Raw genomic sequence first — 15,714 nt, forward strand, 5'->3', positions numbered from 1 at the left:
CTATCTTTTACCTTTTATTATTGGTTTTACTCACTTCAATATCCTCCTCTGATTGAGTATTTTATTATTTTAGCTTTATCTTTCCATCTTTATCTTTGTTTTCCAGTCTTCTGTGTTTCCTCAATACAAACTTATGACATTCACAATACTATCGGTTCCTGTTATTATTGGTCTTATTTTCATTGTTTATATTTATAACTTAGTCATTTATTGTTCTGTGTGTGGATGGGGATGTAGCCATCACATGTAGCCACTTAGCTTAACATAGCAACTAAGGCTTATTAGAGATGGTTATGCTTGGACACACAAAGTGCTTGGGTAAGGTTAGGAAAAGATAATATTCTTGGTTGAATCTTAAAAAGTCAACACTTTGTGGTGGACTGGAAAAAATGGACAAGTCTATCAAACACTTTATAACCAACAGATGCATTTGCAGTAAAGAGAATATGTTGTACTGTACAGAACACAGACTGTAAAGCTTTGAAAATCTTGGATAGCAATGCAGAGCTGAAGCCAACTGTGAAGGAACCAAATGGCCCTTTTTTCGCCACAGTAACTTTTCCGAGAACCGATGAATGTCTCCAAGAAACTCAGGAAACGTGCTTTGATCACACTCCAAGGTTGTCCGTTTTGTTTGACCAGGTAAGGAAGTGGAATTTGAAGTCCTGAACATTGTTGACCAGTCAAAGACAAGCTTTGCAGTTGGTTCAGTATGGGGGCAATATTCATTCAGACCACAGATGAGCACTGCTGGGTGCTGGCATCTATATTAGGACTAGTATTAGAAATGTCGACAGCAGATTTGGTAGCAATCTGACCAGCAGTTGTTGAGATATCAAACTGTGCACCAAACGGTTCTACAGATGAATAGACAGGCCGACAGACCATCACCAGACCATGCTGCTACTGGGGTGAAAAGGAGCAAAGAAAGGGATCCATCTTTAAACTTTTAACATGTGGGATTCATGTGTTTTTGCTATGTGTACCAGTCTGCAGAGTCAAAACAGATCATCATTCAGGACGGGCAAATAACAACCTACGAAATCCGAAGACAGAGACATATAAAATTAACCTCACATCCGCTGCGACCTGTTACTAGCTTAGATAATTAATGGGGAAAGTCAGATGTGACTGAAATCACTTAGGAGCAGTGATGTGGATGCCAACAAAGTGTTGCAAGGCGTCCAGGCTGCTGTGTCCAAGGGCCAGGAGATTGAAGGCTGAGACAGAGTGCCTGTCAGGAGCTAATAGGCTGTTTCTTATTTTCAATGAAGCTGGAGGGGATTGTTGAAATTCAGGGGAAGTGAGCTACAACGTTTGGCAGTTGTTTTCTTTTTTCAGAAAGAGGTGTAAGATTGTGAATTGGCCTGTGATTCTTCAGCTTTTATGAAGCTGAGTAACCGCAACAATGGCAGAAGAGGGAGGACGGCATCTCTCCACGCAAACAGGAGCCTCCTGCAGGGAGAAGTTCTTTGGATAATTTTATGGTTGTGTGGTGATGTGGTGAGGCAGAACAAGCTGTAAGGATGACTTCAGTAGAATCAGAGTATGATTACGGAGACTGGCTGATTTTAGGTGCATGTAATGCTATTACATGAGGGAGCAGAGAATTCTTTATTCAGCCGAGGTAAGAGAAAATAAAGAAAGCGGCAGCGTATCACTTAGTGAGATTTGAAATGGTACTAAATAAGAGTGCAGGGTATTTTATGTTTACATCAGGCAAAGCTAAAAAAGTGAATAGCTGATGTTTGTTTGTATTGTAGCAGGCAAGGCCATCATTCAAACACAGTTAATGAACTAGTGCTTTCATAACAGACAGACCTTTATGCTTTCATTTGCAAAGTGTCTGTATGGACTCCAACTAAAATGTGCTTTAGGTTCACGTGTTGTTAATGTTATTGAAATAACTTGTAGCGGTTTATTGAAACATTTCTAATGAATTCAGCCTTCGTCCATCATATGTATATAATAGTGTATAGTACTCCATGCTTTTGGCAAATTTCCATACTTTTATAGAAGACTGAGTAAGATGTAAATAAATTATTATTATTAATAAATTAATCCAAATCAAACAAAAAGGTTCTGCTGTCCTGTAAACTGCCATGTGTGCAAGAAAGTATTGGATCAAATAAGCATATAAATGTAAATGCACAGAAACTAAAAGACAATAACAAACAACTTATCTTACTTTGCAGAATTATAACTTGACTGACAAGTCTGCAAAGACGAACTTATTGCTTGGAAAGAAGGAATATACTAGGGCCCGACCGATATGGATTTTTTGGGGCCGATGCCGATTCCGATATTAGGGAATAAAAAATTCCGATAACCGATATACCAGCCGATTAAATTTTTACATTTTTCAATTTAAAAAAAGACGAAATACCTGTCTTTGATGGCTTGAATATAGTTCCAAACACTTGTTACAAAGATACAAATTGAAGGGAGAACATTTTACTATTTTCAAATGCTTTTATTATCAGAAAGTGTGTAGAACAAGCAGCATATGAACAATTTGAACATAAAATAAATCAAAAATATGATGTGCAAAAAGGCTCACCGCGCCGCAGCGCTATCAATCCATAGCAGTTCCATTTTTGACGCTCCTGTTGCTAAATCGCGTCAAGCTCAACAGAGCAGATTGCACCAGACAGGAAGTCAGACACAGTATCAAAGTAAAACACTTCCGCCCCCTTTCAAAATAAAACACAACACGCACGTCATCTAACTTCACATCAACATTATGTATCAGAGCGGTTGATATATAATAATATCAACCGCTCTGCACTGTATCAAGAGCAACGATCTCACGCACGTTCCGTATTCTCGCGTGAATACGGCTGGCTCGCAAGGCAGCGCTGCGCTGCCATAACACGTCCGGTGGGGACTGACGCCGGGCTGAGGACGGAGCAAAACCGCGACGCTGACGTTCCGCGGCGCTAACGGCCCCGGTGGAAATCCGGGCATAAGTCTTCACTATTTCACTCTGATGCGGTGTGACTGTGAAGCGTGACATGAAAGCAGTCGGAGCGTCCTCTACTGGATACGTAACACAAGGACATCATTTCTAAGAAAAATACCATATTATCTGCATTTTATTAGTGAAAAGTGTAAACATCAGTGTCAATCGGCCAACTTTTGGCCGATTACCGATTATTCTCTAATGGCTATAATTGGCCGATTAAATCGGCCGGCCGATTTATCGGTCGGGCCCTAGAATATACATTTTAAGGAAGTCTGGGAATTGTGATTAAAGACGAAGAGAAAAAGATGACTGACCATTCACTGTTGTATTACACTACTGAAAGGAAGGGAGAGCTGTACCAGCTCAGCGGGGAGTTGTTTAAAGTTGTATTCTTGTATCACTGAGACTATAGTGTGTTGTTTTGTCAGGCAAGCTATTACATGTAAATCATATAGAAAAAAACAGTATTTCTTACACTCTCTCATGAGGGTTAGGGTAACATGTTTCTCCAAGCGTCTTGTAGCTTGATTTAGCACTGGCATGCAGTGTTTCATACACTGTTACTCCATCCTCACAGCACGACTTCACTGAGCTGACCCATGAGAATATGGCGACCGTCCTCCCAAGACAAACGAGATCATCAGTTATTTCAGCAAATGGCCAGGAACGACATATGGTTACATTCAAGTGATACAGCCCCCAAGTGGCAAATACTAATTATGACTCCTGCCTTCCAAGAACAAGAGGAAGTAGTGTGATATTATACAGCGACAATATCCGCAGAGGGAGGAGGTCAGGGTGGATGGATGGGACTTTAACATGGGAAACCACTGTTCGTTTCCCATTTCCAACCGACATTCAGCGCTGGTTTCTTTTTCATCCAAGATGACGACTGTCCCCTGTTCGACCCTGTTTCCTAGAAAATTACCTATTAATACAACTAATTTGCAACAGCAAATATGTTTTGTAGGCAACGTAATTGAAACTGGATTATGTTTTCTATTAATGTAATGAGGATACGTTGTTAATTCATGTATTTGGCAAGTCACTTATCCTCAGGATGAGGATAATCAGAAAAGAGGTTTATTTTTCAAAGGGCAATGTCGTCCTGTTGATACGGTGTCATATCAAAAAACATTATGTGCCGTTGTAGAGGACTGAAAACATATTTTGTTGTTTAATCAAAAGGACTATTAAGTCCCTGCTTCAGGGCAGAGACATAACCTCAACAGCCTCAACTGAACTGTTAAACTCACACTAAACTACCTGGTTCAAAGTGATGGGAAAGGAGAGAGAAGGTGCCATTCATAAGAAACACTATGTTAAGCTTTCACTACTTTTATTGCACCACAATGAAATCACTGTCACTGGATAGAAGACCGAAAATGGTCCATATTAAGAACCTTCCACTTGTACACCACTGGGAAACTTTTATTGTGAACCGTCCTTACTAGGTGTTGACTTAAACTCAAAGCTTAGAGACCAACTTTAGGCTACATATTTTTGGCACTTTTTAGTCAAGAGATAATTTTAAAATCTTACCAGGAAGACACAGAAGAAGAGATGCATCCAGGAAAGAACTAACTGTTAGAATAAGCACATGCTGCAGTTTAGGCAAACCTCAAACCGCCAACATGACTTCAAGGTAAGTAATGATGGATGGAAACACACTTGCACTGTGTTCGGATCATATGTTCTGATCATGGCTGATTAAAATGCAACATGTGTCCCAACCTACCTCCACTCATATTTAACAATTCAAAACAATAACCAACTCCCCTGTAGCTGCTAGTCATACTGAGAGGCACACAAAGCCTGGAGAGGATCTGCGCCTTGAGCTATATTGGCATATGCATGATAATGAGGCACCATTGTCACCATAGAATTTGGATAATCTCAATTAATTATTGTCTTTGTATTCCTAAAGCTCTGCCTCATGCTATTTTCTCCTGTCTTTCTAAGATGAGTGAGCTGTAAAGTGAGATTTCGACTGGGAATTCAATACGTCAAATGTACAAGGGAGACGTAATGAATACGCTTTTCACCTTGTAGTTTTAAATCTAATGACAATACTGAGTTTTAACAGTATCAACGTACTGTAATATCAGGAATAACTCTATTGATGTCCGAGGGCTGTGAGTCATTCTGTATTTCACTAAACTCTCACAAGGGGAAACTACCATGCCAACGGCTGAGATTTAGACCAAACTCTACTGTGTCTGAATCATCATGATCCCACACATCCTTACTAATGCAGCCAACGGACACGAAGACCATGCAGAGGAAGTGCTGTTAGATCTGAGCTACAGTATTTCTGTCTCTCTGTACATCTACATGCATGTACGCCCTTTTAAATCAATTAAAGCCTATTTCAAGGGACTGAAATTGACTTATTTCTGTCATGTGAGCCATTACAATGGATGTGATCTGATTCACTTAGTGTGGTGAGTTGGTTGCCTGTGAAGACAGAGAAACTATAGATGGAGTGATGTTAGGAAAACTAAAAGGGTGAGTTAAGTCTCAAAACCTCTCTTGACAAAAGTTAATGTCTGATCCTGAAATGTTTGGCTGTGGCCCACCATCAGTTTGACATCACTATCCACACCCAGCAGCAAATCAAATGGCCGTTGCAGTGATGACTTAACAATGATCTTCAAAAGTACACACCAACACCAAATACATCAACACAAGAAACGCTCCATTACGTTTTCTAGTACATTTTGGGAGGTCTGCTTTTTGGCTGTCTTCAAAGGAGTTGGACAGAGAGTTGGTATCAATTTGTTTCTGTTTTCAGAGGAAACACTTTTCCAGGAAGTGTTATTTTGGCAGGAATAGAGAGCCTGGTGTTTCCCAGTAATTCTTGCCAACATCTACTCCCCTTTTCCTGGGAAAAATACCTGCAGGAACCCAAGATTTCTAGCACATTTGGCACTGCCACAACAGTATGCGCTGAAACCAAGATGCCCTCTTTAACACTTAAACACAACTTGTTTAGCTATATACTAAGTCTCATATCAGCACTGTAAAGATGGTCTTACTCTCCCATATAATCACTCATTTATATACAACTAATTTGCAACAGCAAGTATGTTTAGAGGGAAGTGTAATCGGGACCAGATTACATTTACGGCAAGTTGCAAATACTGAATGTATCAGTAAAATGTTCAGACAATTTGTAAGATTTGTAAGAAAAATTGTTACACTTAAAAGGCCATCACATAATTCAACATATTTATTCTTTTAATTATTATTTATTCATTGTTAGTTTTTGCATTTCAAATTGTTTTACTACATTGTAAAAAGTGAGGAAACATTTACATTACATTATTATAAATATAAATTCCCAAAAATGTAGAATTTTTATATCAAAGATAAACCTTCAACTGTAGCTTCTTCAACATTGTCTTATTTATATGTTATTTCTTAATAACTCTTAAACCTGCATTACAGAATAATCTGGTTTTAGAGAAATCTGCCTTTTCGCTGAGGATGGAAAATCTAAAGAGTTCCAGTTCTTGGTCAGTAAATGCGTCCAAACTGTAGACTGGCTGTTTCTTAAACCACAGTGTTTGAGTTTTTATTTAAATGTGTGTTAAATACAGACTGTGTAAAACGCTCACATTATAAAGCACTTAGACGTTTGCTGCTGAGTGGGAGAATATTCCTTCTTTTAGACAGCAGTAAAAAGACTAAAGGTTGTACATAAAACAAGGTTTCATTGTGATATATTTGCCCAGATGGAATCACTTATTCGATACTTAATTTTATATATGACTGACAGATGCAAAGATATTATCATTGCTTATAGCTGAAACATTTATGCCAAACGTAATTGAAACATTATTTAATGTCACAATTATGTTTTTGGTGCCAGAGTTTCTCCTCCAGCACTGAATCGTTTTGTGGGATGGATGTCAGTGTGGAAATAAAACAAAGCTCATTTTTGACATGGTGAAAACCCCCGAGAGATAACACAAGTCACAGGGTTTTATCTCACAAAAAAAAAGTCCTACGGGATACAAAACATCAGTGCCAAAGGATCAGTGTTTGAAACTGTGTAAAGAACAAATACACGGTTTCCATCATCTGTTATTTTAACTTGTAAAAGTAACCTTCATTAAGAATTTAAAAGGTAATTATCAAATAGTTCTGGATTTACCTGTGTTGACACGTCAAGGCAAAGGATTTAATTAAATTAATACAGTCTATGGGCTATTTGCCCTTCTCCCTTCATCCTTACTGCGTGGTTTGGAGCCCTTGATTTCCATTCACAAATTAATTTCAAAAGTAGATTACCAAGTACAGCTGGAACACAACACTCAAATTCCTATATACTTTGCTTTGTAATAATAGAGCAGAGAGGAACAGAAGAAGTGAAAATGCAGAGGTCATGATTGGCGACAGAACTGAGATGCAATAATGCAGGTAGCATTTTATCTGGATTATGCTGGGTGGGTGAATCAAGGGGCAGTTAAGAGAGACACATTAAAATGTAAAGGTTGTGGGAAGGTTTCTCAAAACAGATATACAACAGTTGTACAAAGCCAAGAGCTAAGAGATAGAAATTATTTTTAACAAGCAATTTTAAAAAGGTACTCAAATTAGAGGACTAAATTGCCCCTCTCTGTGTTTCTAGCTAATTCCAATTCAACCAGCCATTCAGCCAAATGGAGAGGAATCGGACAGAGCGAAGAATGAGCGCTCTCAAAAAAGAAAGAAAAAAAAAATTCATTTGACAAATGATTCTTTTCTAAAACCATTTTATGCAAATTCAACTCAGCTCTTTTCCCAAGTTAAAATAACTATCAGATGAATGGTCTTTCGCGCCCTCCTTCAGTCTCTTCTGTTTGTTTTAGTTATGTTGTCTGTTGACCTTTTGTCAGTTTCTGCAATGAAAGACATTGATTTTTCAGACCAAATGCCAACAGAGCTCTGATAATATGAGCATTGTACATATGAGCTACTGTTGCATAAATATAAAACTGTGGTCCCACTGCACACTGCCACTGTAACCATCCCATCAGGCACCAATATCAGTCCCCAGAATTTAGTAAAGTTCAAGTTCCTGTAGTGTCAACCTCCTCCCATTCTTCCTGAGCCAGGAACCATAAGATCTCATTAGAGAAATGCGTAATCAAAGAACTCAGTTACAGTTACTATTGGAGCAACTGCAGCTCTTGCAGCAACAGCAACAACAACAAAAAAAAATCTATGGTTAGAAAGACCCATAGGGGGTTTTGTAAACAAATTAAATAATCGAAATGTGTATATACAGCATTTGAAAGAGAAAATCATTTTCTCTGCTTGGCTGGGCAGCAGCTGAAGTCCAGGAGCAGAGCAGTATAGAAAATAACCACCATAAATCAAGATGGCCTGATGCCCACTCTGCTGTCCAACACTCCTGCCAAGACTTGCTCCTCTGATGCTCACTTTCCTCCATACCAGCTATTGAGGCAGACAGATAAGAAGAGTTATAGCTGTTGACGGCAGCCGTGGTTGTCAGAACCACCACTTCATCACAACAAACATGGGAGGGAACCACTGGGGACAACACCCCTGAACTCATACTTATTCTATATTACATTTAAATAGGCTTTTTATTAAAATCAGATATGGTTTAGTTATTGCTGTCCACCTCCAATATGATGTATAATTATGTATTTATCGAAGAATTCATCACTACCTCTCTGGTTGTCCATAGGAACCCTTTAAACTGTACTGATTCAGCTGCAACATTAATCACTCAGATCTAGTATCATGTATCACTGCTACCCTTGTACTTGAATGAAAAACCTGAAAATGTTACCTTTAGGATTTTGTTTGCATGATAACCATGAACTTAAAAGCTGGATTGGCAATGGAACTTCAACAAAAACACATTGAATATTGGCATCAATAATTTAGTATTTCATAATAGTCAAAAGGTTTCCAAACTTTTGACTGGCACTGTAACTGTGCAAGTTTCCCCAAAGTGTTCAATGTTACATAAACATGGTGGTGACAGCACCAGTGTCATGAAAAGTTACATTATGAATTTAAAATTACATCATAAAATGTGACATTATGAAATGAAACTTGATATGAAATGTAAGCATTATTGGAGAAATGCCATTACGAAATAACACATTTTTGAAAAGGGGCATTATGAAATAAAACATTTCTGTTATGAAATAGAAATTAATTCCCATAAACATTAAGTTATTATTAAAGTAAGAATGATGAAATTACATTTCATAAAAACAAACTGAGTTTTATCATTAAAAAAAAAAAAAAATAAATAATATGTATATTATACACATTTTGTTCATGAAATTCACGTAACATGACATATTTACTGAATACTGAACACCCGGTGTGTGCATACAGGCTTTTACTATTGTGCATGCTGGCTCAACTCACACGGCTTACTGTCATACCTTCATGTAACTGAGCCATCATTAGCGCTACTAGTCAGACCTGTGCTTCTTTGCTGCTATGACAAGTCAAGGTTTGTGAGAAGGATCCACTAGCAGCTTCAGTTCAAGTTGGCATTGAGCTGGTAGGCTTCTAGTTTTAAACCTCTGTGGGGAGAGCTGAGTTTGATTGGCAGCAGCTCAATATAAAGAGAAAGAAAGGGAAGCCAACTGGAATTAATTAGTGGGTAAGAAGAACAGTATTTCTGTTTAAGCGAGAGGCTCAGATCAACCAACTGAGAGATGAGTAAGGTAAGAGTTTGTTGTTGTACTGTTGTAAATAATTCCCAATTTATGCTCTGAAATCATCATGAAAACAGGTAGACATGTTTACACAGCAGCAACAGCAAATTAAAATGGCAAACAAGAGCAGACCAGAAAATATATTTTTACAGTTTTCCCAATATTCGTTCTCCTTTCAGATCTGTTGTGGTTTCCATGAGGTCGAGAGAAAAATATCTGGCTCGTCAGCTGCTAAATCTGCGACCAGCTTGACACATTAGATCTACATAATACCTACTGATTAACACTGATTTCAACTCAGAAACATAATTGGTTGGGTGCATATTCTTGCTCTGTTTGTTAGCAATATGCTTGAGAAATAATTAATGCTTCCTGAGATGAAAATAGATGTAAATATCTCTCTTGCAGGGAACTGTGGGACGTGTTAAGCTGCATTTCCACAGCCTCTTTGCCAGTGCTTGTAGGCTCACACGAGAGTAGGCTGCAGCAAAAAATATTCTTCGACAGTCATCTTATTGAGTCCGAAAAACATATTTATTTGTATTGATCTGCTCCGTATTGCCACATTGGGCTGTTATGACAGGTGTTTGTATGAGTAATGAGTAGGGTCTGTTTGTTCTGAATCTAATCTCACAGTTTGCATAGTTAGTTAGTTTCATGTTAGTGTATTTTATATAACCAAAGGACTGTACGGACTGAGATAAAAATCAGAGATACTCAAGTGCGACTGTTCATAGATCCACTTAAATTTAGTTAACTGTGTTCACTAAAGCATTTTACAAATCACTGGTGTGCGAATTTAAAGTCCGCAAATTAACTTCATCATTATCGTCATCATTATCACAGTGGCTCACCTTGGCTTTGTTAATGGTGCAGTGCAGCGCATTGTTCTCCTGGTCATAATGCAAACTGAATTCCAAGGTCCCCAGTGTGGCTGTAGAGACACAGACGAAAGAGAGAGGAGACAGAAGGAAATTAATAGCTTGAAAAGAAAAGTATTCATGGCGCACAAACATCGTCGCTGGGGAGAGAAGGAGTCCAATCCTGCCTGCTTGCTAAAGCCCTGATGGGAAATCTCCTGGTGTTCTTAACACTGACATGTAATTATAGCCATAATAATCAACATAGAAATGAACAGGCAGAAAAGGACAGTAGCAATAATTGATAAATGAAATGTTTTATTTATGCCCGAGTCTTTTTGTGGTGAACAGACATCGTCATCAGCAGCACCGTGAGCTGGTAATCAGAGCGGTAGTTGGGAGAACTGGGAAAAATCCTGGACGACTGTTTTGGTCCAGAACTATGGGCTGACAATACTGAGGCTTCCTGCAGGCTGAGCTGACAGCCAAATTCAAAAACACACACACACACACACACACAAACACACACACACACACACACACACACACACACACACACACAGTTCTGCGGTAATCAAGTCTACAGCAGGGGAGTAAATAAAGAGCTCCTCCCTACATTCACCTGACCTGTTGCTCTTTGCAGCTCGATACCTCATATCTTGCTGACTTCTGACAGAACCATACACAAGATTGAGAGGAAATATTGAAGGAAAAGGGGTGAGAAACTACAATATGTGGTTAAAAAAAAACAAACAACAAAAACATACTGGAGCAGAATCCTGCAAGTTTGCTGAAAAATGATGGATATATTCTGTGCAAGTGGGCAGTGCAAGTCGAAATAGTAGTTAAGAGTAGTTAAAATGGAAAAATTAATGGTCATAATTCAAATGCTGCATATTAAAGAGGCTAAAGGCAAATTAGCCATAGTATAAAATAAATTGGTTAAATTAAGATAAAGATATTTCAGATTAGTCTGTTTTTGTTGGTTTGGAGCTGGGTCAAATTAGAGGTTTAATTGCCTGGTTTCTCCATCACTGTGGGCCTCTCTCCATTGTTTCAGTCCCAGGCTGAGACCCAAGTGAGACCCACTTCAACCCTGCTTGCAATTAACCAGCACTTATTTAAACGCAGAGGATACTACATCTTATTAAAGCACTACAGTGTTGAGTAATGAACTGTAACATTTTATGGCATAATCTCATCCTTTAAAAATGCCAAGTGACAAAGGGACCCTCCATTCCTGAAATGTTGTCAGGGTGAAAACATTTCAGCAAACACAACATGAAAAAAGACGTGTGTGGGCTTCAAAGGGCCTCACAGGCTCTGAATAAATATATATATATATATATATATTGTAAACCTTTCCAAATCTTTAAGCCTGGTACAGTATATTTATTTAGTATGTTAGAAAATGTTAAGATCTTCACTGGCATTTCTGGTAAAATGATGCAAGTGAAGAAGCTCATCTTTGTAACCAACAGAGATGAAGAGGTTAGCAAAGTGGCAGGAGCTTCACTCCTGGAAAGGGCAAGGCTTTGGTGTCTGGCTCAGGGAAATTCTGACAGCTGTGATAAATTAATTGATTGTGGAGAGGAATCAAAGCTGGCTATGGGTAACAGTAGTAATTCTCAACCAAATTATTAAGGCTCAGATGTAATGTTCCCTTTACTTATTGTACTGTATCGTATACTTGCCAAACATATCAGTGACAGCGGTGTAGCCTGGACAGAATTTCCTTTACAGTGGACCACAGTTTGAAATTGATTAGACCATCTTTCTTGTAATCTAACAGGGACCATATTTGTTTAAATATTTTATAGATTTTTACTTTATAAATAACTTTTAGCAAATTAAGAGAGGGAAGAAAAAAATAACACATTGAGTTGTGTTAAAGGCAGACATTTTATTGCCCCTTAATGAACCCACAGCCCCCCACCCATCGCACTCTGAAAACTGATGACTTACAGGATGGCGTGTTTAACCACCAGGCTGTACTGATGTCTAAAAAAAGGCTCTCCATCAACATTAGTACCCCTTGAACAGACACAGTATCAATAGTTGTTTAGCTTTCCAAAGCATTAAATTCCACCAGTTTGGAATGAAGTTTCTATTTGTGACTAGAGTCGTCCTGAGTCTCCTAAACAGCAGTGAGTCAGCGCTCCTGGAGACCACTGATCTCATCAACAATAACTGAACCTCTTCATCACCTCCACACACAACCACCACACCCACCACACACACCACACACACACACAAACAACATACACACACAGATGAAGACATTCAGTTTGCTGCCTAGTGCATTGATGTTGTGGTACATGATCAATGGATATAGCTTTACAAGAGTTGTACAGTTAGTGTTTTCTGATACTTAATGCTGCTTCGCCCCGTGCAGCTTTGAACCGTTTTACCCAGATTCTCCAGGAAAGCATCAGCCAGATGAATAAAACTCTGTAGATTCATGACTAAAACTATGTGTACGCACAAACCCAAAAACATGCGTAGGCAATCTTTTCATCGAAATTATAAAGCCATGCATTCGCATGATTCCACTTTATAAATCTCACTCGTTGAGAAATCGGGTGCATGTGCTGGAGCCTTGTTTCCACTCCGACAATTAGCCATAAATGGATGAAGACACTCCCTTAATCAGTCACTTTGCATTAAAAAAACACTGTCTCCACCACAAGTGATCAGGCACAGAGAAGAAAGAGGAGACAGAAACAAATGGGAGGCAAAAACGTGCATCAGTTTGCTTTAGTACAATCACTGCAAATGTAAAGTCCTGTTTCACTAGCAATAAAAAAAAAAAAAAAAGAAGTAAATATTAAAATAGTATGAAACAGTTTACAGAATGCCTCACAATGAACAATAAGGATATTAAATGATGATGAAGGAAACATCAAGCACAAACAATTATTTCGTTTATGAATTGTCAAATTTTTATTGCCGTGTAAACGGCAAACCTTATAATGATGATAATGAATTCAAGCTCCGTGAAGTTGGTTATTTTATGTTATGTGAAAAACACATCGTCAAAGAAATACATTCTCACCGCACAGTCGGGGTTTATAAATTCCGATTTATGTGCGGGAAATGGCGTACGCATCATTTATGCATCTGGCCCATGGTGTGTTATGTTTCTACATCAATCTGTGCCTCCCTGAACCAATCCTTACCTATAACCCCAGCCAGTCATCTCTGTAACTGTTCATCATATCTTTCCCTGAGCCCCAACACCAACCACAGGCCACACTGCTACAAAAAACAAAAAAAACAACAAAAAAAAAAACACAATTCAGTATGGAAACACTCATGAGACCAGGGCTTGTAAAGCATGACTACTGACTTCTCTGCCCTGCTACCATCAAGGCCTAAGGATGTTGGTCCATGCAGCACAAATCTCTCTGCTGCCCAGATTTCTGTGAAATTTGGCATGGATAAACTTGGTCTCCTGAGACTTATTCTTTTGATGATAGCATGACCTTTCCTCTTTCACCGCCATCAAATCAAAAATATCAAAAAGGTCAAAATCACAGGAAACCCAACAGGCAGGTTTGCCAAGAAATTTACAAAATGCATTTGTGCTCCCCTGAGGATGAATTCTTTCTCTTTTCTCCTCTAGCTTTTTGCGCGCGGTTTGTCTAACAGATATTTTGAGAACATTCATGTTCCCAAGTTGATTTTAATGATATCATGTTCTGTCTTCTAGCTCCACCTATTACACTGTCAGCCCCACCGTTGGTTCCTCTTAACCCAGACAATCAGATTGGATTGTAATTTTGTTTTTACTTCATTATTCAGTCTGACATTGTGTGCACGTTGGCCAATTTCTCTTGACGGGACCCAACACGCGCTGTCGACGTAGTAGTGGTTTGCTGGAGCATTTAATGTTTGTCGTGTGAATCGAAGAATGTGCTCATTTAAAGTGGTATTTTTGTAAGTTGACAACAAAAGCCTGCACAGCTGTGTCGATCTTATCTACCACTTGGCTTTTTTTTGTGGGAATCGATTGTAGCTCCAGCACAGAAAAATCATGTCCCTATATTTAACCCAAAAAGCCCTGATTCGTCAGTTGTTTCTCCAACTTGTCGTCAATGAGCACGACATTAGACTCAGTCGAATCCCTGAAGAAATCTGAGAGATGAGCGGCAAATCAGAGTCCTGGAAACAGGCTAGGTTTTCTCTTTAAGAGGTGTTACATTATTACTCTGGTGTTATATTATTACTCTGCTTATTGTTCTGAAGTGTTTGTTACACATCATAATAAATGCAGCTTGTAACAAGGCTTTACACTTTTAATCTCAAGAAGATGGTTATGAAGGGACCTTTAAGAATGGCTTCATTTATTTCTTGTAATATCTGTTATGATAATGTGATGTGTTGCTGATGCAGCCTCAATATGTTGATTTGTGTATTTCCTGAGTAAAGTAGCTGCAGTATGAAGCTTCCCCATTGCAAGAACTTATAAAAAAGTGTGCCTTACTTTTCTAATTAAGCCGATGTAGTTAGGCAATACTTTTCACAGACATAGGCGAGATGAACAGAGGTATTCTGGAGGAACAACACATAGCCTCTCCTGCCATGATTAATATTTAATTCACTGTAACACTGCCTGGTGTTTATCTCTGTATTCAAGGTAACAGTGGGGCAGTAAGGATAAGGCAATTTGCGGAGGTGCTTCTTGTAACACTTCTTTGCACTGCAGCTGCATGTGCCATCTGGATAGCTGTGGGGTACAGGTCCAGTAAGATTCAACAGAGCTGTGAACACTACAGGAGTATAATAAAGTGGAGTCATTTTTTTCAGCAGCGTAGTCATATTCCAGTCTTGCTGTGCAGCCTAATTTCAGTGACTTTCAGGAAAAGGTGGTGTGATGGATCTAATTCAAGTGGCCACTTAAAATAGTACTGAAAGCAATAATTACCAAATTTTCTGCAAATAATCACGTGTTGTACAACTCCTGGCAATCGAAGTCATAAATTAACTTAATCATTTGTACCCTGGTCATGTATTAGAAAGTGTAGAGTTCCTCTGAGACAAACTGACTCAGACCCTGACCCTCTCTTCATGCAAAAGACAACAACAAAATAAATCAGTGCAGAGGGAAAGCTCGTCTACGCACTACGAAATGATGAATATAATAAGATGTTGAAATATTGAAAACATCAAGTGAAAGTGCAACAGAGGATTC

The 15,714-nt window shown here is 38.7% G+C and overlaps 1 protein-coding gene across 1 annotated transcript in view; it reads right to left on the minus strand.

Annotated features, from left to right (window-relative positions):
• The window catches only part of doc2b (double C2 domain beta), a 106,510-nt gene that overhangs the window by 43,974 nt on the left and 46,822 nt on the right, over positions 1–15,714 (minus strand). The window contains exon 2 of the mRNA XM_022738995.1: positions 10,515–10,594. Coding sequence (XP_022594716.1) covers positions 10,515–10,594 — 80 coding nt within the window. The remainder of the gene's footprint in view (positions 1–10,514; positions 10,595–15,714) is intronic.

The sequence above is a fragment of the Seriola dumerili genome, unplaced genomic scaffold (genome assembly GCF_002260705.1).
Source record: "Seriola dumerili isolate Sdu_G_001 unplaced genomic scaffold, Sdu_1.0 BDQW01000040.1, whole genome shotgun sequence".
Lineage (NCBI taxonomy): Eukaryota > Metazoa > Chordata > Actinopteri > Carangiformes > Carangidae > Seriola > Seriola dumerili.